The sequence below is a fragment of the Phalacrocorax carbo genome, chromosome Z (genome assembly GCF_963921805.1).
Source record: "Phalacrocorax carbo chromosome Z, bPhaCar2.1, whole genome shotgun sequence".
Classification (NCBI taxonomy): domain Eukaryota; kingdom Metazoa; phylum Chordata; class Aves; order Suliformes; family Phalacrocoracidae; genus Phalacrocorax; species Phalacrocorax carbo.
The window spans coordinates 40628465-40651990 of NC_087548.1; the positions used below are offsets into that span (position 1 = coordinate 40628465).

Sequence of the window (23526 nt, forward strand, 5' to 3'; positions counted from 1 at the left end):
CAGCAGCAAAGCTAAATGCTAGAATAATTTAATATTGAGCATCACCACAGTGATGAGCAAAGGTCTAAAGACCCTCATATCAAGCCCTAGGAAGGCAGGGGGGTGATAATGGATCTTTATGGAAAACAGTACAAGAAACAAATCAACCATAAAGCTATTTGTGCCATCATATTATGTTGAGGTCCCAGAGAGTTGACGAACTTGCTGAACTGAAGGTCACACCTGCACCATTGTGTTTACAGTCACTGTGAGGTCTATTTTCCATGAATTTGCCTAATCCCTTTTTAAATGCAAGTATCCTATTGGCCTCCACAGCACCCTGCAGGAAAGAATTTCAGTGTTCAGTCATTCCCAAAAAAGTCCTCCCTTTTGTTTGTTTTAAAACATGTAAATATTGAAGTGCAAAATTCAGTCACTTGACCCTGCTTTCTCACAACTGCAGCTAAAATTAGTTATGGAGGATGGGTGAAAACAAAGATATGAACTCAAGAAAGACAGTGAGGGGAAAAAGACATCAGTAAGGAAGAAAAGTAGACTGAAATAAGAAAAACCCAAGAAATGCTGCCACAGCTACTCTGATGGAAATAGGGTGGACTGTTACAATGCCAGCTACCTTTCTAAGGATTTATTTTTTAACTCTGTGGGAGGTATTCAAGCACTACAGTGCTAGGTAACATTGCAAAAACTTGCATGAATGGATAAACAATATGAGATGTTTGCATTTCAAAACCTGAGCTTGGTGAACCAAATCTGGCAGAAATGAACAGAACAGATGTAAGTAGACCCAACTGCACTAAAACCTTCATTTTAATCTAGGCAGTTGGAGTTTGTTGTGAAGTTGCATAAAAGAAATATGTTTCCATGGTGGTGTATACACACAAATTACACAGATTATACACCCACACAATATCAGAATGCAGATTCTTGCTCCACGGTGCCTGTGAGCGTGCACAGGTTACATATGCCATATGTGAATTTTTCTTTTAGTTAGCTCTGACATTTTTCTGCCATGTATTGGCCTGGAATATCACTTTCAGTACATCCAATCAGACCAAAAGAATCTATGTATTTCAGACTTAGATTTTTATGCTGGTCTTTAAGAGACTTATACAACAAATCATGCAGGTTTTAATTTATTTTAATAAATGTTTAGATTTTTTTTTATTTCTTCCCTCTCATATTTATTCCCTGGGCACTACAGACTATAAAAACAATACTGTGTGTGTACAGGATCATAGGTACTTGAACTAACCAAGAGAGTGCCTCAAGTACGAATTGAGAAATCAGATTTTAAATTTCCTGCCTCCTCACTAGCATTATATAGCATATGTATTTGCAGTATGTACACATATATACATATATAAACATTTATGATTGGCTTAGCTGGATCATACCCACCTAACCTTTTCAACGTGGTAGTTTCAAAGTGGCATATTAAAGCCTGTTGGCCAGCTTCATGTTTCCTGCTAACAGAACTCAAGCCAACAAGCTGTGCCAGACTGCAGTTAGCTAATTCAAAAAGAACTTGCAAAAACCATTACACAAACCAAGAGATGGAAATCTGAGCATTCTTATTGTCCTGATACAAACAAATACATTATCAAAATTAAAACCTATCAGACATATTGTTTTCAAAGCCTTTGGAGTAGTAGTCATAGTAGAAAAAAGATGAAGGACTTAGGTAATCAGGTATTTTAGAACAATTGTTTTCTGGCTGCAAAACTGTTATGATCTTCAGGACTGCCTGCCCAAAGCAGCATAATGACTGACTTGCTGACTTTACTGGCCATTAAGGAACGGGCAGAAGACTGTTTACTCTTTCCACAGGCGGTGATCCAGGCTACGAGTCACACCCAGTAACCAAGAACTTTATCAGCCAAACTACTGTGGACACCTACAACTTCTTATCATCCAAGTCTAGACATGATACGTCTCAGAAAACAATACGATAGGCATGCCAGCCACCACATCTGTATTAGAGGAAAGGTGGTAGCCCTATCTTATTTTGAGACCACCTTACTCCATTAAAGGACTGTTTTTCACTTGCTTATAACATTGCCAAGACACAATGATTTCAGCTCAGTCTTTCCATGCTGGGTCCTTGCTTCAGGCTTGTTTTGGAAGATTTAAGCCAAAACAGTTCCATCATTTCTGAGAACAAGGAAGAAAGGTTTTATTTTGCCCCCATTTAAAAAATTCTTTGAAAAGCTTGTGCAGTCCTAGGCTTTGGAGTGTGTCAGGGAAAGGTCTTTGTGCCAGAACTGTGTTTCTGTCAAGTCACTCGTTTCTGGAAAACTAGAATTTGTAAGAACTGGGACAAGCAAGGCAAACAGACATGGACAGGATCAGAGGGAAAAAATTTGGACTGTCCAGAGCTGAGGAACCAGGGGTAAGACAGGGAATGAGGGTGGGTGGTTGCTTCCTACAGGGCAGGATAGATAAGACAAAGATGCATCAGTGAGGAAGCAAGAGATGCAAGGGCAGGTTGGAGGAGACAGGACAAAAGAGGTGAGTTTATTTCTCTCATGTTTACCTATGCTGTCTCCCCCTCCATAGCATTAAGTGTAATCCCTGACTTGCTGGTTCCCACCACTCCTTGCGTCAGACAAAACGTGCTCTGATGCACTTCCACCACTGGCCTGCACTGAAGACAGCCACTGAAATGAGTGTTCCTTGTCAGCTATTTCACTAGGTCCTAGGCAGACACACCTTTAGAGATAACTAAACTATTTGTTTATACAATGCTACACAGTGCTTCTTCATTTCCTTCTTTTGGATTGGAAAAGAAGAAACAAACAAAATAAAGCATGAGATGACTTTTTAAAGTATTAAGGCTGAAGAGCTGGGCATGAGAGTGCATGGAAAAGCCAGAATAGGGTTCACTGTGCAACTTAATTCAAGCCTGCTTGTGAATATTACAAGCAGACAACCTGTAACTATACCAGTTTTTCAACCTTGCCAAGCAGACACACGCTTAAACTTTGACATTGTGTGTCTTTTGTATGCCACCTTTTCAGCTGTAAACATATCTTTATATACTTTTCCGTATTGACATGCTTCAGAACTTCAGAACTTCACCCATTGTCTTCCATGTAGTATTTGACTACAGAAAATTTTGTAAACTGGTCATGTATATACCTATACAGCCATCATGAAAACTGTAAAACCATTATACAAAGGTGGCCGCATTATAGCTTGTGCATGATTTATTATGTACCAATGGCATCTACTACATATGTGAAACTGCAGCTTAATCCCTATTCTAAACCTAATTTAATCTTCCAATCCAGGAAAAAAGACAGAATGAGCAAACTGGTTTAAAGCAAGGCTAGGTCAGAACTTCACACCTGCCCCCAAATACATAGTTACTTGGCTAAGGGATGTCTGAATTATGATATGCTGAACACATGCTGAGTTCTCTAAAGCCCAATAAATCTCACTTTTTGTGATATTTGAGGAATGCCTCCTCAACAGAAACATTTTGCAACTTGTTTCCGTGGGAAAGAAGGCTTTTCCATCATAAGACCTGAAGGACCCACTGAGGGTTTCTGAGATCTGCCAGAGGCCAGCAAACCCTCCTGCAGCAGAGTACAGGCTTTCTTCCCTCCTGCAGACCTTCAGGCTCAGAAGCAGTGAGGATACACCCTTGACTTCTTTATTCTCCTCTGTGCTGCCATCCCCACCCATTACAGACAGACTGGTAACTACAGACATAAAAGCTGCAATTCACTAAAAGCTTTCCATCCCAGACAAACTACTTCATAATTATTTTAGATATACTAATTTCTAGGAAAACATAGAAATAGTTCTTCATAAGTTCATATTGGAAAAGATTTTCCATGTAAACGTCAGATGCTAAAAACCCTACCACCTCCAAGGCTATAAACCATTTTTAACAGTCATGCTCAGCTGTCATCACTCCTCACACAGTGTATTATGCTACACAAGCTACTGATCCTTTTAGTAAGTAGTAATATGTGAACAGGAGATGGCAAAAGTATCTTACAAGTTTGCCTTTTAACCAATACCTTTTCGTGATTTAAAAAAAAGAGAAAAATACTTTTCTGCAAATATTTTGGGATGATCGACAAGAGACTTTTCTATCATGCACTTGCTGGCAGCAATAAAGTTCTTTCTTTTTCTATATCAGTTGGAAGGGAATTAGATATCCTATTATGTTTTATGCATAAAAATATGTACATAAAAATCCCATCAATTTTTTAAGGTATCAGATACCTGAGAGGAAAGAGTAGCCAACAATTAGGACCAAAATTTTCAGCATAAATTTTCTTTTTGACACAGTTAGGCAACTTCTACTTCGGTGTCTTTTTTTCTTTTACTGTGTATTTACTTCAAAGAAAGACAGGGGTTTTTTCTTCCCAAGAAAAGTTGAACTTAATAACTAGTGCAATTTCAAAAATTGCTTTGTAGTGGGGAAGATGCTTAGGATGTTTGTCTATAATTTAGAAATGCCTGAGTTACAAGACAAGCTTTCATTCATATGTACTATTATACTCTGAAAAAAGGCTGGATTTATCTTGGTGTCATCAGGTAGTAATCCACCTGGTCCTCCTTAGATGACTCACAGATAGTGGAAACGCATTACAGAAATCAGGATAACCAGAGAAGTAGCACCTACACAAATATGTGTAAAAGTCAGGCTTTGTAGAGAGTGGAAGTGAGGAATAACAGCAGCTTGAGGACTTTCTCAGGAGGTAATGTGAAATATTATGTTATTAACTTGCTGAGGTAACAACATGACTGCTCCAACCAGACACTGCAAATACTTCAAGTCCATTGCTTTAAATTACACTGATTTCTGGTTTCATATATTAACCCAGTGGCTGAGTTTAGGAGAGTAGAATCAGCTCCCCATTTTGACCAGAACTTACCAGTACTGACTTTTTAGATTAATTAAAATCTGTAATTGACTATGGTGATGTGAACCACATAGGAAACAAACAAACAAAAATGAGTAAACACAAAGCCTGCTGAGAAACCATGACACAACTGGCTCTCATTAGAGCTCCTCAGGTGGCAACTCTGCACATACTGTGACTATAGTTGAAGACTCCAGGGCAACACTGCCCTATTCTGTGTACGAAGCCCCTTTATCAGGGTTCCCATAGGATCTAGGCTGCAAAGAAATACTCTACTCTCTACTGTACTGCCTGGGGAGCTCTATTTCACTTTGCAGGTATAGCTTACTTAGGATTAAACCCCAGATAACAAAGAACCCTGGGAGGAGAAGGCAAGGAAAACCTCCATCCAGAATTTGGCAGATTTGAAGAGTTGGCTCTTACCTTGCAAGGCATAGGCTTTTTGAAGGAGATCTCAGCTTGAGTCCAAACTCCCTTTGGAGAGTCCAAGACAGACCAGATTTTCTCTTGAACAACATGATTCTCCTCAAAGATATAAACAGCCAGAGTACCACTCATTTTGAAAAACCCGTATAAGGCATAATAAAAACGTAGACAAAACTGCAAGTTTCCTGGCAGGGTGGGGCCATACAGACGTCCAATATACCCAGGCTGTGATGTAAACTTTGTGTTCGCCAACAGGTAATAACCTGCAAGACAGCACAATTATTGAGTATTTCTAATATGCAGTTAGCACAGCTGATTTGCTATTAAAGCAGCTTCTGTATTGCATCAGACTTTGGTTATAAAAACAATTTCTACTGGCAGAAAACAGATTATCACACTGTTTGAAAGGAAATACAAATTTTTTTAAAAGCATCCCAGCTACTTCAAGCTAAACTGGCACATGACTAAGTTACCAGAATAAGCACTTTTCAAATTTACATTGAAAAATTCTCTGGCCTGCTGGCCTCCCTGGAAACCTGGCTGTTTCAAGGGTACGACTCTTAGACTGAAGAATGAAGGATGGAGCACAAGGCCTGTGTCCTGGTTTCAACTGGGATAATTTTCTTCATAGTAGCTAGTATGGGGCCGAGTTTTGGACTTGTGCTAGAAACAGTGTTGATAACGTGGAGATGTTTTAGTTGTTGCTAAGTAGAGCTTACACTAGTCAAGGACTTTTTCATCTTCCCATGCTCTGCCAGAGGCACAAGAAGCTGGGAGGGAGCACAGCCAGGACAGCTGACCCAAACTGGCCAAAAGGATATCCCATACCATATGACGTCATGCTCAGCATATAAAGCTGGGGAAAGAAGAAGGAAGTGGGGGGACGTTCGGAGTGATGGCATTTGTCTTCCCAAATAACGGTTATGCGTGATGGAGCCCTGCTTTCCTGGAGACGGCTGAACACCTGCCTGCCCATGGGAAGTAGTGAATGAATTCCTTTGTTTTGCTTTGCTTCCGCGTGCAGCTTTTGCTTTACGTATAACTGTCTTTATCCCAACCCATGAGTTTTCTCACTTTCACCCTTCCGATTCTCTCCCCCGTCCCACCGGGAGAAGGGGGAATGAGTAAGCGGCTGGATGGTGCTTAGTTGCTGACTGGGGCTAAACCACAACAGCCTGTTACTCCCTGCAACAAGTATAAAGAGGGGAGACTTTAGCATATATGGTATAAGAACCATGAATACTCTACACGAAGAGACGTGTGTATTTCAGAAATTACCAGCAGGCCTTTCACAACATAGCTTCACTACACAACATTTCAGTTTTCCCTTAAAAGTGTCAACTACCCTAAGCCTGGAGAGCTAAGAGTCCACCATTCTTCTCTATTACAAACAAATGTATTAAGCTACTATTATATGTGCTTGCATGTTTTTGCGGAAGCATCTCCTCAGTGACTACAGATCAGTATCGTGAAGATACTCTGATTTATGGTCTTGCGTGACTATTCAATAGGTGACCTTCCCCCTTTACATGTTGGGACGCACAGCCAAAGTCCCAGCTAGGACAGAGCAGTGTACTCTGATTTTTAATGGCAGGGAGTTGCAGTGAGGCAATCTAACCAGTGTGCCGATGACACCATTTAACAGAGTGAACAATGATACAACAGGTTAACCTTTATGTCCAGTCTGACTCTTCTAGTGAAAAGGAGTTTTGATTTACCAAAGCCGGTAGTGTGATCTCCTGCTCTATACACGTTACGCTTCACTTTGACTCTGCTCCATCCTGGGCCGTCTTTGTGATCCTGGTAAAAATTACACAGATCTTCTTCAAAATTGCAGCCTGCCTTGGCAGGATTGAAAGGAGTTCCTAAAAGATAGGTGCATATGTTGTGTTAGGAAGAGAACAATATAATAAGCATAGGTATTTGAAGCACAAGGATGCCAAATTATACTCTGTTTCATCTTTCTTTGCATTACAGAAGATAAGCATGTGCAAAGATGTTACACATATATAGTGCAAAGTCACAATGATATCAGACTATCAATTTGCTATTACAAGTGCATGTTATTTTCTCATCTTTTTGCTGGAGCTGTGGGGAAACCTTCTTCACAGCCCTATAAATACAAATAAGCTACAGACAGTAAGAAAAGATTCCTCCTTCAGACATAATGCACAAAGACATTCAGACCGTTTGTTTTCATCCTCCTCCTTCATTCAAAAGATATTTGGACAAAATGAGTGTGAGCATGTGCCTGTGTGCATGGGTGTCATATTTCATTTCAGTTTCCAAGGGGATAACTTTCTAGCATCAATATTTAATATTATCTTTAAAAGCACTTTAAAAAAAAAAAACCAAACCCTTTGTATTCAGGTATAATGTGTGTGCATATGTGTGCCATAAATATGGATGTCAAATAGCTTTGGTTTATGTGCCATCTCATGGCTACTGACCTCTGGAGCTATGCCTCACTCATTTTAGCACTGCAGCAAAGAAAGCTGCACCACTTATAGTGAAGCTACTTAAAAGCTAAGCTAAGCTCCCCAGCCCTGCTGATAGCTCCCTCCTGACCTGTGATGTGGAATTCATAGGTCAGGATTTCCTCTAGTTTCAAAAAATCCCCCTGGTGAAGGGTATTTTTAAGTAAAACATTTCTACTTCTTTAAAAGCCTAACAGATGTTAGGGGAAGGAGGAGGACAACTCAAAGCCATCACACAATTTTCGGTGTCAGGAGTCAGGAGCCTGTGAGCATCATTCTACAGCAGCACACATGACCCTTCTGCACAGAGGCGAAGAGGCACTTCCCAGCAAGAGCAGGGACACAAGTGATCAGCTTCAGGAGAAGCAAAACTTTGATGTTGGAGAGATATTTGTGGTCTTTTCAGCTTCAAATAAGGCGGATCTAAGCACTGCCCATGTGTCTTTCTCTGCCTATAGGGAAAAAGGAGGCAGCCTTGGTCTCTCCCCACTGCTTTCCTAGCTAAAGAAAATGCAGTTGAAGCGCTACCACGTCCATGCAGCATTAAAGATTCATCCTTTGGTAAGCCAGTTCAATACTCTGATACCTTTTCTTTTGCTTGTCTAACATTGAGACCTTTGCTGACCAAAACTTAGGGAAAAATAATGAGAAAACTTAATGCTGTTATATACACTGCTATGGCTGACTACAAGGAAAATGGTAATCTCTTGCTTTTTAACATCTCTACTCAAAACAACTGAAGAGGAAAATAAGAGATAAATCTGAAAGGATTAACCAGCTTCATTGTAGTTCAACAAAATATAAAGCAAATAATTGGTATTCATTTCTCAAGCAGAAAAAAAACACCGCAGACCTTCAACGTCAGAGTTAGTAGGCAAAGCTCTAGCTGAATCCGTCAAATTTACTGGTCAGAGTAGATCTGAACTTGGGCCATGATAGCATGACTAAATCAGGGTTGGGGCAGAAAATACTATAAATTGTATCCCATACCTCAGCACATATATGACATTTGAAATTTAAAATGGAAAACACAGATGAGCACACAGCTCAAATCCATGGCATTCTGCAAACATAACTCTGGACTTTTGTTCCAAAACAAGGCAAAAAAAGAACAGGCATTGAGGAGTTAATGAAACAACTAGTTTTACTCAGCCAAGAGTTGTGGATTAATAACATACCTGGAATCTACCTCCTACTGATACTTGAGTAGTGCAGGTAAAGCTAGCCAAGACTCCAAGCAGATAAAAAAGGGCAAAAAACCCCTCTTTTTCCTTGATCACTTCAAAACATCAGCCAAAAATTCAAACCTGAGACAGAAAGAATGGATCTACTAAGTGGGAAGCCACTAATCTACTTTTGACTGTTGCTTAATGCTACAGTAAAACTCAAGCAACCAGTACACAGCTACTTAAGAGGCTGCATTCACAAATGACAAAGTCCTTCATCCCAAGTGCCTCTACAGCAGAGGTCATGTGAATTCAGCTAACTTCCGCTGCTGTGAAAACCTAAAAAAAAATCATGACAGGCATGCCACTCTGAGATAAATAATACCTCCCAGAGGAGTGAAGACAGGAAGCCAAGGCTCCTGTTTTGGCTCTGAAACACCTCAGGGCTTGCGGTATGGAAGAAGATATTACCTACATCAGCATAATGAAAAGCCCAGGACATTTTCTTCCTCATACTATGGCACCTTGGGAAATCCCCCTCTCTTTCACAACAGGCCTGCAAGTGGAAAGGTGTTCAAAAGCTAAGGTGATGCAAATACAGCATTCAGTCCAGCACTCCAAATGCAGATCCCTGAGGCAAGGTCTTTGGAGAGGATGCATTAAGGAGTGGTTTCTGGATCAAATGAATGGCATTAGTGTTTATCTGCTCTTCTGTTGCCAAGAGGAAAAGCAGCCCAATGGCACTGGGTCAGTTAAGAAGATAGCACCTGCACATCGCTACCAAATATTGCAAGTACTAATGGATGGTTCAGAAAGGCAAAGCAAAAGGGGAAAGGAAGGCAAACAGCAGTAAGAACTCATACCTGTCTCATTGCTGCAGTAAACCGGAGAGAAAGAAATGTCATCAAGGGCCACATAACCTCCCTTAGCACTATTGAAAGCAACTTCAAATATCACCTGGAAATTATAATGGTTTGTTATTCATCTACCACATACACAACAATAATTTTGGTACACATCTTCATATTACAGAATTCTGATCAGATGTCCCAGACAGACTCCAGGGCATCTCAGACAGCTGTTGAGACAAATTAAATTATATAACTTATTAGAGATATAAATCTGAGCCTGACCCTGGCACCAGATCTTTGCCCACTCAAGGTCAAGGCAAAATCAAGAGGAACATAGCTCTTATGCTGCTTTTTGAAGCACCAGTTTTAAAGATGCAGTAAGGCTATTGTCATGATACCATACAAAGCCAGTATTCAGTGTCATCGGTCTGTATTGACTATAACTCCAAAGCTGCCCAATTATTACTGTATCTACAATCTATCTGCATCAAGAGCTAAAACCAAACAGTGTGGATTACTCTGCTGTTACAAATTAAGTTTTAGTTTTTTCTCTAAACATCCTCAGACACTGAAATCCATGTCTTCTTATCAGCTGGCAGGGAAGATTTCCTTAAAAAAATTCAGTAAAGATAAGAACCAGAAAAGCTATTGCTGTGTTTTGTTTACTACAAAAATCAAACAATGTTTGTACTTAGCCATTCCCAAGGGAGATCATTTCCTCAACTAAGTGGAGGACAGTCTATAACTCTTGAGGAAGCATCTTAAAATGTCTGTTAAGTATCAAAGTTCTGAGTTACAGGAAAACTTTGAGAAAAGGCCTGAATCACAAGGCAACCCCAGGGACAAAACAAAGATATAAAGACAAATGTTTCCAGAGTGAGATCCTGTTCAGTGAAAGCAATGCCTGTGATGTCTCGCCTAGGGATGGGAGCCAAACTAAGAGAGATGTGAAAGAATCCTGAGCGATCTCCTTTAGCTGCATGAAACAGAGAGGAAGACCCTCTTGAGACAACTAAAGAAATTATATGCAAGGCTTAATTTTATTTGTCTAATGTTATCTCTAAAACAATGACTGTGCTGGATTACACAGAAATTCCTGGAGCAGGATAAAGGCCCGCCTAGCCTAGTGTGTTGTTTCCAGCAGAGGCCACCTACAGAAATAATTGAAGACAATGACAAGTTTTGAGTTCTTCTTCCCTCACATTGCATTCCTGATAGATTCTTTCCCATTAATTTGTCTAATCAGTTTTTGAACTGATGAGAATAATGGTACCCATAGCACACTGTGGAAGTCAGTTCTACAGATACGTCATGTAGGAAAAAATCCTCCCTTTTGTTTATTTTAAAACTGTTACCTGGTAATTAAGAATTTGGAACAGCAACATAAATTATGAGAAAAAGGAAACGGCTCATCTTTTCTGTGTCATTCATGATTTTTATGAACATCCACCATGTTGTACTTCAGGCATTTTTTTTTTTACAGGCTGAAAACTGTTATTTCATTAACGTAACTTCTCCATACTTTTGATTATCCCCATCTCCCTCCTGTAGTTCTAGTATATTCTTTTTTAACTGAGAGGGTTGGGGTTGCGTACTCTGCACAGAGGTACCCTGTGCATTCATCCAATGGTACAACATCCTCTGTTTTGCTATTTATTCCAGTGTAGATAGTTTCCAACATTCTGGGTGGTTTTATGAATGCCACTAAGAACTGAGAGGATATTTTACAAAACTAACCACAGTAATGCCAAGCTCTAAGTGATCATTAATTAATTTCCACCTATAGCACTAGATCTGTTTTTTCTCTTGCATATTATGTAAAATTTCTTGAATAAATAATTCACTTACCATTCAGTATTATAAGACCTTATCAGATTTAATCTCCTTTCCCATGCCATTTGAAGTCTTACAATTCAAATGGAGGACTTAGTCACTGGCTTTACAGAGTATAAAAGGACTATATAACATCTGATGAAAATTACCTTTATATATAAATATTAGCATTTTTATAGATATATAAATATTTATTCCAATCTTTTAAGATTTGGGTTTTTTTTTCAGTAAACACTAGGGAATAAAAACTTCCATTTCTTTCTGATACTCTTGAAATTAATTATAGTAACGATAGTTTATACGGAGTGCACCGTCGACACATGGGAACTCCTTGGCAGTAATGTCCTGGAAAGATGACGAGACACCAACAGTGGCAGAGTTGATTGATAAACTCCGGGAGTATGAAGCAAATCTCTCTTCCTCGCTCGTCTCTGCTGTTGAGAAACTGTCCCGAGAGGTCCAGCAATTCAAGGAAGGTATGTCCTACTCCCCACCAGTATGGACCAGTTTCTCAGCCATTAGGAGTAATCGTCCCTTTGCTCAAGAGAACGGATACACATGACGGGGCACCCTATGGTTTTATCTGTGTGACCACAGAGAAGACATGAAGAAGTGGGATGGAAAACGTACCTCAACCCTAGAGGCACGGGTATGTGAGCTGCAAGGGAAAACAATTACTCAGGGGAGTTCCTCCAGGAGAGCTGCTGCTCCAGCTTCCAGTAAGCAATTCCCCAGACAGAGGAGCAGAAGCACTGATTTTCTTTCTGATCTTAATAGAGACACTGTGATTCATATTTACAGGAAACGAGTGACGAATACTATGATCAGGACTAAAGGGGCCCTGCCTCCAGCCAGGTGGAGGAAAGCGATAACCAGGTTTACTGAACTGTGTGGATCTGATGGCCTGGCACATCTGACCCACAGGAGTATAAAGCTTTAATGGACACTGGTGCATAGTGTGCCCTAACGCCATCAAACTATACAGGGGCAGAACCCATCAGCATTGCTGGAGTGACAGGGAGATCCCAAGAGCTAACTGTATTGGAGGCCGAAGTGAGCCTCACTGGCCATGAGTGGCAGAAGCACCCCATTGTGACTGGCCCAGAGGCTCCGTGCATCCTCGGCATAAACTACCTCAGAGGAGGGTATTTCAAGGACCCAAAAGGGTACAAGTGAAGTTTTGGAGTAGCTGCCTTGGAGATGGAGGAAATCAAACAGCTGTCTACCTTGCCCGGTCTCTCAAAGGACCCTTCTGTTGTGGGGTTGCTGAAGGTCCAAGAACAGCAGGTGCCGATCGCCACCACAACAGTGCACCGGCGGCAATACCGCACCAACAGAGACTCTCTGATCCCCATCCACGGGTTCATTCGTCGACTGGAGAGCCAAGGAGTCATCAGTAAAACCCACTCACCCTTTAACAGTCCCATATGGCCAGTGTGGAAGTCTAACAGAGAGTGGAGGCTAACAGTAGACTATCGTGGCCCTGAACGAAGTCACGCCACCGTTGAGTGCTGCTGTGCCAGACGTGCTAGAACTACAATACAAACTGGAGTCCAAGGCAGCCAAGTGGTATGCCACAATCGATATCGCTAATGCATTCTTCTCAATCCCTCTGGCAGCAGAGTGCAGGCCACAGTTTGCTTTCACGTGGAGGGGTGTCCAGTACACCTGGAATTGACTGCCCCAGGGGCGGAAACAGAGGCCTCCCATTTGCCATGGACTGATCCATGCTTTGGAACCAGGTGGAGCTCCCAAACACCTACAATACATTGATGACATCATCGTGTGGGGCAATACAGCAGAAGTTTTTGAGAAAGGGAAGGAAATAGTTCAAATCCTCCTGAAAGCTGGTTTTGCCATAAAACAAAGTAAATGGACCCGCACAAGAAATCCAGTTCTTAGGAATCAAATGGCAAGATGGTCGTCGTCAGATCCCCATGGATGTGATCAACAAAATAGCAGCCATGTCTCCACCAACCAGCAAAAAGGAAACACAAGCTTTCTTGGGCATTGTGGGTTTTTGGAGAATGCATATTCCACATTAGAGTCTGATCGTAAGCCCTCTCTATCAAGTGACCCGGAAAAAGAATGATTTCAAATGGGGCCCTGAGCAACAACAAGCCTTTGAACAGATTAAATGAGAAATAGTCCATGCAGTAGCTCTTGGGCCAGTCCGGGCAGGACAAGATGTAAAAAATGTGCTCTACCCTGCAGCTGGGGAGAATGGCCCTACCTGGTGCCTCTGGCAGAAAGCACCAGGGGAGACCTGAGATTGACCCCTAGGGTTTTGGAGTCAGGGATACAGAGGGTCTGAGGCCCGCCATACTCCAGCTGAAAAAGAGATATTGGCAGCATATGAAGGGGTCTGAGCTGCTTTAGAAGTGGTTGGTACTGAAGCACAGCTGCTCCTGGCACCCCGACTGCCAGTGCTGGGCTGGACGTTTGGAGTAATGGCGTTTGTCTTCCCAAGTAACCGTCACACATGATGGAGCCCTGCTTTCCTGAAGATGGCTGAACATCTGCCTGCCCATGGGAAGTAGTGAATGAATTCCTTGGTTTGCTTTGCTCCGCGTGCAGCTTTTGCTTTACCTATTAAACTGCCTTTATCTCAAACCATGATTTGCCTCACTTTTACTCTTCTGATTCTCTCCCCTATCCCACCAGGGGGAGTGAGCGAGCGTCTGCGTGTGCTTGGTTGCTCACTGGGGCTAAACCATGACAGTCCAGAAAGACTGAATTGCAGGATTGTCTAAGTTGGAAAATAGAGCTCGATTTTTTTTAATTTTTCTTCTGCAGGCATGCATTACTTTATGATGCTTAGCATCCTCAAAAATGGATCATCAAGTCACAGAAATATAGGACTGAGAGAACATTGATGTTATTTAGTAGAAACTGAAAGACACCTCATTAGTAGGACTCTACAACCTCCCAAGATATTCTGTTAAAGCACTTCACCACCTGACTTCATCTTTGCTGAAAATCAAGCACCAGTATGGAAAGTGATTCCACTTTGGCCCTTAAATAGTGGACAAAGGAAACAACAGATAGCCAGCATCTCTATAACCATCTTTCAGATACTGACCAGCCACTGCCATGTTCCCAACTTGGCCTGACTTGGCACTGATGTCTGATGCAACCTGGAAGTCATAGCTAGACTGTGCAGGAATGATTGTTTACCTCCATGGGGTATGGTGCATTGAAGTCAACTTCTGCTAGCGCCCAGTCCGCACTCTGTGCACTGTCTGTTTTCCAGATCTCTTCATAAAAGCCGCTCGTGTCTCTCAAGTAAACAGTAAAAACAATGCTACTCTCCTGCTTAAGTTGATAATAAAAAGATAAGCAGCCAGACATTGGGGCTGTGGTCTTTGGTGAGATTAGCTGGGCCACTTCCTGAAAATGTTTGACGTAAACAGAATCCACATACATGTAGTGACCTAAAAGTATAAAAGAAACTTGGTATAAGGACAGTCTTTAAAGGACACCATTTACAAGATGTACCAGGAGATGGGCAGGGACTAGACATGTATCTCTATGACCTGGACAACGATGATTGATTCCTAGGAAATTTTAGTAATTCTAAGAGATTTTTTTTTTTCCTTTCCTCCTACGTACAACCCAGAGTTGTTTGGCTAAGATACCACTGGCAAAACAGTCAGTCGCAGCTGTTTCTTATGTCTTTATTCAAGACCTTTATATTAAAAAAGTGATAAATTCTCTGAATTTTCGGAGCCATTCAAAATGGAATAATGTGTTTTAAGTGAGTAAATTCCCTGCCTCCCAAGGGCTCAGTATAGTATTTAGTCTTTTTCCAAGTGCAACTTTTAGTGAGGCAACCCAAGTAAATGAACAAGACTGTAAGCCATGTGTTTCCTCACGTTTTACTCAGCAGTTTGTTTTATATATCAAATGAATTGGCAAATAACCTTTATTCTGCATATTTCACTGCTTGTACAATTTTGCTCAATCTATCTAGGATTTGGCTTCTAAATGTTTTATTGTTACTTAAGAGACTGTTTTTTTAATAAAACCCTTAGAAAAGACTTTTAGGAGATGTTATTAAACAGAAAAATGCATTACAGATGAGTAGACTCCCTCCCCTTCAACAGCCAATATGACCTGCACGATTTTCAAAGGGTACAACTTATCAATCCTTGATTTTGGGAGACCTTTCTCAGTTTAAAAAGAACACATCCATGTGCACGGATATGCTGCGCATCTGTAGTTTTTCTTCTACACTCCTAGAATGGTTCTTCACCAGTAGAAAACTTGGAGGGATATGAAGTGTGAAACTGACAGGGTTCTTCAGCATGGACACTGCAAACTGTGCCATTAGGTTTGTATCTACACCACTACATTAATTAGCTAATAATGTTCTCAAACCTGGAGATGTCACTTCTCACTTCACTCTAGTGGAAGGAGGGGAAAGGGCTTGCTTGGCTGTGGGTCTCCTCCAGCCTGTCCACTGCCAGGGGACTGATGACATTTCAGCAGTGCTTGCCTGAGAAGTTCTGGGCTTTATTTTTGCTCTGCAGTTTTACCACATTTCATAGCTTAATTATGATCTCCCTGGCTGATGTACCTTCATAGCCCAAGTCTTGCAAAAATAAGGCTTTTCTGTGACTTCTGGCTTCTTAGGGTCTTCTCAGTTGGTGGTCAGCAGAGAGTGTTTGGTGTGAAAAAGAAGCACTGTGGCTACAAGAAAACAGATCCCTCCCAGTGGCGGCATTTCCTGTCAAATACAGTACTTTATTTAATAGGTAGAGCCACTGTCTGCTGTTGAAGTTGCAGTGAGTTAAACTTCCATGAAAATTTTACCAGCATTTAGGTGCCATGGGGTGATGCAGGGCCAGACTGACACTCTGTACTCAACTCACACAATTGTGAAATAAATAACAAAGCACAGCGGCATGAGTTAAGGAAAGAGGATCAACCCAGCTTTTCATGATGCGAGTCCTTGCACCGTCACAAGCGTCATGTTGTCTGAGATGCACATTGTGCTGCAGCAGCCAAACCTCCTGACCATCACCTGCTGCAGAACTTCATGCAACACTGCACCAAAGGCTAAGATATCCCCCCACCCCTTCTCTATGGCTATGTAAAATGTTCTCCTCTCAAAAAGGTGACTGGGACAAGTATTTCATGTTGGGCAAGTGCTGAAAATCTTTAGAGCATTCTGCCTCCAACGGACTGTATTAACAGCACCACCTTTGACTGAAAGAAAAAAACCTCCTGAACTGTACAATTTAACCTGAGAATTTCCAAACATATTTCAATCCCTTAGCTTTCCTACTCAGCTTTCCCAATAGCCACCAGAAAGAAGACCCCTGCCAGATGTACAGAGGAGTGGTACAAGATTTTAAAACTAATTGTTGCCCATACTTTTAGAACCTACAGTAAAATTAATTTTCCCCTTCTCCATCCAAAATTTTATCCTTATTTTGAGTAATACTGAAGCCTAGCAAAGGCCATAACAACCTTATTATAAAGCTTACAGGAAACTTTGGATGCACTTCTGCAAATTTCTTCTAATCTCTTTTTCACCTAAGTCATTCTTAGCCCATCCAATGCCAGGAGAAAAGAAAAAACTCACATAATAATTTGCAGTATAAGTCATACGTGGACCACTATACTTCTGTTCTACATTCATTGCTTACCCAGTTCATTGTTAAGTGTGTGGTCTTTGGGCAGGACAGACTGAGAATTGCGAATGTTCCCTCCACCAACAAACCAGTTGACATTGGGATTCCAGCGGTTCACAAAGCCACAAAGATGATTTTCTTCGAAGTCACATTCTGCAATTGCAGACATCAGTGCATACATTTTCATTACAGAAACTGGAAGAGAGGCTATTGCTAAGCACTGGCCTCGTTTTACATATGGCAGTGCAGATAACACCTGTATTTATAAAACTGGACTCAGCGCTTAACAGCTTATAATAAGTGGAGGCAAACTTAGCTACAATTTTTGATCAATTTTTAATAAAATTCTCATTTCTATCCTGTTCGGTCCAAACTATCTTTTCATTATTTGGCATGATAAGACTGCTGTAATTTAGAATCAAATAAAATAGATTTAAAATGTACCACTTCATAGTATTAAATAGTCAGAGTAGAACTTCCACTTGTAAATCAGGGATGGATAGAAGCAAAGCAGGACTAGTATTTCATGAGACTGCTTTGTTTCCTTCACAGAGCCAAAGAACTGTAACAATTTGGCTGGACTCCACCAGAGCTCCCCAGAAACGTAAAGGTCTCCCAGCCTCCTAGTCACTGAAATTTTTTGAACTTCATTAGCGGTTTTAGCAAATGTCATGATGAAATAGCAGTAAGCATAAATATCAACAGAGTTTTGACTCTGCAGCCTGCAAGATGCCACTCTAAGGAAGCATAAGCAGGCAGACAGCAGAAATAATGTTACAGCTCTTATGTCTGATATTTGCAGCAGTCTAGTTTTGTGAAAATACAACAGCTGTTCCTGCTTGAACAATAAATAGCTTAAAAATTAATTATTTTATGTAAAATGTCTATATATATATATCACAGAGGTGGGTGAATAAAAATACATATTAGTGTGTGCAACCTTAGCTTAAAAATATCTTTATTGAATACGGCAGCCCACTTTTCAATAAAGAAAAAGATGTTGACTTTCTTCTAAACCCAGACTTTTAATTCAGTTTTATAACTAACAACAAGGCATTTTTTTTTTCTATGCAGAAAATACAGGAGCTGAGCAGCCAGTACTTACCAATACAATATCCAGGAGTTACTTTAATTTCAAAAACTGCTATACTGGCAGATTTATCTTGTCCCATTTCACCTTCCAGTAAAATCTGCACAATATAAACCAAACTGTAAATTTTAGGGTTTCAGTACTTCATTATCACCCTGGACATTTAAACTGGATAAACAGGAGAACAAATTAAATATATGTGGGGGGCTTATGACCCCTACAGTCAGGAGAGCTGCTTGTGCTGGAAGAGCTTGGCAGAATGCATTAAAGATGGGGTCAATGCTCTTCCTCAGGGACAGAAGGCACACTGAAGGACAATGGGACAAGGCCAAAAAAGCCCATGCTTCGTATACGAGTACGGGACTCCAGATTTCTCAGCTGTGTCTATACAGGGCATTACTGGGAGAGATGCAATGTGACGGGTTTTGGGTAGAAATACTCTCCTCTCAGCTTCTGGCTCCTGCCAGAAGGACACAGAGGACAGGAGCAAGTGAGCGCAGCTGCAGACCCAAGACCTGGGAGGTCCTGTATCTGCTATGGGATGCCAGCAGCTCCACAGGGCTGCCATGAGGTGAGGCATCCTCACTGCACGGCTCACCTGGCTGTGCTTTCCCATGAGCTGCACCATGCATTCACTGGGAAGAGCACTAACTGCCCAACTCAAGCCAGCTCTGCTCACCGATATTAGTGACAGAGGGGTCATCTGGCTCACATGCTCCCAGCCCTAGAGGTGAAAGCCAAGAACAGAGCCCAGAGTGGAAATGTTCAAGAAGCAGCCTGTACACCCCAACACATGCACCAGAAAGTCTGCTGCACCTTCTAAAATTGAGCTTACCTTGTACTTCTTTGTGCTGTTCATCAAATCTAAGCTAGCTATGAGCCAGCTATCTGAAGGCTCCTTGGCTGACCACAGCAAACGATCAAAGATCTCTCCTTCCTGCCTCAAGTACAGGTTGAGCCTGGTGGGATTAGGTGAAGTCTCTGAAGTCGTTGCTATCTGATAGATCAGTCTGATACAGCTCCACTCCTCGGAGTACAGCTCAGGGCTGGACAACACTGCTTTCTCACCCTCATAAGACGTATCCACAGAAATGTAATGTCCTGGGAACAGACAGACATCAGAATAATAAATGTCAGAGGCTTTGCTTTTGCATCCCTGGACAAAAGTACTGATTTATAAAAGAATGGTTGTTCTGAGGCTAGGTCAGGAGATTGAGACCTCCACTCACTCATTAAGCAAGTCATTTAACCTTTTGATATCCCACTGTACCCACAGAAACATCACTTTGTGTCTCACAGGGTTTTTAATTTTAAAGTTATTGGAATTCTTCAGAGAATGATGTTACATCAGTGTAAAACAGACTGTTAAGTAAGTATTGCCCTCCAGAACTGACAGCTGTAGACAGACAATTTGATCGACAAGATAATTTACACAGGCAGAACTATGCTGCAGGAATATGAAGTTGTTTGACATATTAAAACTTTTTAACTTATTTTTTACAATTTAGATTTTCAAACAATACATAAAAAACACACTGCAGCCAAAAAATTCCAAAGGATTTCTGGTTTCAAAGAAGAAAACGAGAAAGACACTATTAAGTAGTAAAACTAAGATGTACAAATCTGCTGACTCAAAAAAGCACTAAATGTAAAGCTACATTTAAACATAACAGCAGCCTCAATGGGATTATTGCAAAATTACTCTCTGGATGCATATTTTAGGAGCAGGGCCTAAAACACAAGCTCCTCTATAAAAATGAAAGAAAGGATGCAATGACAAGCTAAAAATGCACAAGGAGGCAAAAAAATTGCCAAAGAAGCAACATGTAGAAAAAGGAGGCAATAGTAAATATATCACAGTGAAACAGATTCCTGGTCCTGGAGATTTTACTAACACATGAAAACCAAGATCAGAAGAGTAAAATGGGATACAGGAGTCACAGAAACCTGGAATGCAATGCCAGAAACAAGTGAAAAAGAGAAGAAATTTTTTAAAAAACCCAACAAAACAAGCTAGGACATCCATTTCTGAAACACTATCCCATAGATGATCTGGAAAATGATTCCCCTAACCTAGTGGCAAGGTGTACCAGATGAATCCCATTCCTGATATGAATTCTCAGCATCCAGGCTGCAAGCAAGAGTTGCATCACACCTATCCTCTTTCGACTCCCCAGAGCATGTATTTTTATTCTTTAATCTCATTTCACTTAACCACAAAGCTTGTCTCAGTTTCCACACATATGCAAGCACTTGCTTAACTTGGACACATCAGCAGTTGCACTGATGTTAAATATACTGCTTGCCTTTAAGGAACACCCTCCCCTCCCAAACCCTGCCTGAACCCTGCAACTCTACCAAGCCACCCTTGGGGTTGCTTGCTAGGAGCTCCCCTATTGCCTTCTCAAAAGCATTCTCTCCAATGTGAAGAAAAAAAAAAAGTCATCTGCATGGACGGTCACTGTCTCCCTGAGGCAAACTGCAGGTACAGATCTGGTCTACGAGGTTCCCAAGGTCCTCTCCTACACACCCTCAGGAAGATGCCAAGAGCGGGCAGCAGCTCTGACGACACCTGATTCCTTGGGCAGTGCATGTTTCAGCATCCCCCTGCATCTGCTCCCTCTCTCACCTGCAGACACTGTGCACAGCAACCCATTTATACTGCACATTTTTGTTTAACAGATGTAAGATAAATGATTGCTACTTACTTTGGGGGTAGTTGCAGCCCTAAGCAGTATAAGGGGCTGTGTAAATACAGAAAAGCTGCATTTTCTTTCCCTTATTAGGGAATGGAATTTTTTTTGCCTTTTACCATAATTTCTCTTTATATCTACTGTGTCTGGTTTTAGTCTCCTGGAGGAATATATGAAATCACTGGTTAAGTACGAGTAACTTGTTACTGCAGCAGCATATGAAAGAAAAATAAACACAGGAATAAATATTTAAAAACAGGCACCTAATATGCCTGCCAAATACTTAATCTGCCACTACGTAAAATCCCAGTGCATAAAACATCCACTTGCATACAGATATCCAGCTAGTTCACAAGAGTTAGCACGCACAGCATTTATTTGCTGGCATGCGCTAGTCCAAGGTATGAATGTTTTTTCACATGCATGGAGGACAGAGGGGAATCATCAAAGCTCTATCAGAAGTTGAATGCTTCTCGCACATTTGCTTTTAATTTATATAAGTGGCAACATCCAGTTCAGACGAAGAATCTGTGTTTTCAGGCTAGCCTGAATTTGGATTATTTTGCTTACAAAAAACCCTACAATTCAGAATCCATGCCTGGCAATTTCAGTTTAGATTTCAGCCCTATTTTTATCTGCACTTCATGAGAAACCCCATAGGAAACACAGCCTTCTTATAGTATTCATATTTATTTTTTTTTTTTAGAAATAAATTAGTGTCGACATAGGAAAGCACATTCACATGAAGACCTCAAATTACCAGCTATGAGGTTTAAATGGCTGCCTGGCTTTAAGACTTAATTATAAGTAGACTAAGGTTCTTCTACAAAAATAGCGCTTTAAAAGTGAAAGAAAACCTCTTAGTTTCCAGTAGGGATGATTATGTTACTATATACTTGACTCTGCTTTCTCTGTTTGCTGTACACTTGCTGTCACTTGGTCTGATTCCCCACTGATATGAAAGCAAAGATCATGAACTCTGTTTTTAATCAGGGGTTTTCTCTTCCTTGTTTTGTTTTTTTTTTAAAGAGTAATTTGACCTATTCATTAAGTTTCCAGAAATGGAGTGTCCCACCCCCAATCTGCTAATCATTTTAGCATCTTCTGGAAGTTTAAATGTGTGACTGGCTCCCCTGAAATCAGTGGGAGCACTGATAGACAGCTTTATGTGTAAGTTTAAATGCTTTACTGATCAGGATCAGGGACCCTGGCTCTTTGCAGTATCAAGCACAGAAAATGCTAATGTTAAACTTCTTCCAAATGAATGCTGGCATTGACTAAATGGCCTTTACACTAAACTGTGTTTCAGTAATAGCAACAACATGTGCCATTGCTGCAGAAAGGAAGGTCTCACAATGCAGACCTCACGGACTGACACTGAGCAATTGTGAGAACAAATCAATGCGAAGAGAGGGTTCCTTGGAGTAAAGAAGCAGACAACTTTCCACACTTGTTTGTGGGAGTAGCAGAAGGATATTTAGCAGTCTGTGGAGAATTTGATGAATGCACAGTGTTGAAGCCCAAAATCTCTCACTAAAAATGTAACACGCAGCTTCATTTTACAGCATGCCACAAAATAATTTTTTTCCTCAAAATTGTCCTCCTCCAAATGCCTGCAGCACTTAATTTAGAGCAGTCATTCAGGACTTATCAAGAGAGCGCTACTCTTCAAAATCAGAGGAAAGCAAAAGAGGCATAGTCGCAAAATGCTAGGAAAAGCGTGGTGACACAGAAACACAAGCATACAATTTCTGGCAATTACTTGCTCAGGGGGTGGATGTAGCCCTAAGCAGTATAAGCAACTGTGCAAATACAGGAAAGCTGCACTCTCCATTTTTAGAGAATGGCATGGGGGGTTGCCATTATGGTGAAGACACCATATAAGCTTCTTCACAGACAACAAAAGACAGGGACCAATAACTACCCTTGACTGCTAACACCTAACAGTTCCCTGATGAAGGCAACAACCTACAGACAGGAGAAGAGACAGGAGAAAGGGGACTCTCAGATGTATTTCCCTCACCATTCACTCACTACTCAGTAACACACCTTTTACCCACATTCCTATAATGACTTTTTACATACTCTGTAACTTCACTGTCTTCTATTTGACAGTTGAATCGAACTGTACAGGACCGAGCATGTGTTCATTTTACATTCCTCCATGTCCAAGCAAAATATTGAGCCCAGGGGGGATTGCGGCCCAGTGTTTCAAAGCTATCCCTCCTCAATGCAACTATGCATTGTGGCAGTAAGACTCACAAAAGGAGATCTTTAAAATTTTTCTGTATGCATGTCTCTCTCATCTTACTGCTCTAATAAGCAGTTTCATACAGAGTCTCTCTCAATTACAGTTGGTGATACATTATGAGTCATTCACTCAAATTTTCCAAACCTATATTTAATTTTTTTTTGTTTACTTACCAAATAGGCATCAATACCTCAGTCAGTAGTGATTCTATCAATGGCTT

General features: G+C 41.0%; 1 protein-coding gene across 1 annotated transcript in view; it reads right to left on the reverse strand.

Annotated features, from left to right (window-relative positions):
- Positions 1-23526, reverse strand: part of MAMDC2 (MAM domain containing 2) — a 125408-nt gene that overhangs the window by 16764 nt on the left and 85118 nt on the right. The window contains exons 3-9 of the mRNA XM_064439430.1: positions 19198-19463; positions 18378-18462; positions 17288-17425; positions 14811-15067; positions 9813-9906; positions 7025-7171; positions 5304-5569 (exon numbers count right to left, since the gene is read on the reverse strand). Of these exons, the coding sequence (XP_064295500.1) occupies positions 5304-5569; positions 7025-7171; positions 9813-9906; positions 14811-15067; positions 17288-17425; positions 18378-18462; positions 19198-19463 (1253 nt within the window). The remainder of the gene's footprint in view (positions 1-5303; positions 5570-7024; positions 7172-9812; positions 9907-14810; positions 15068-17287; positions 17426-18377; positions 18463-19197; positions 19464-23526) is intronic.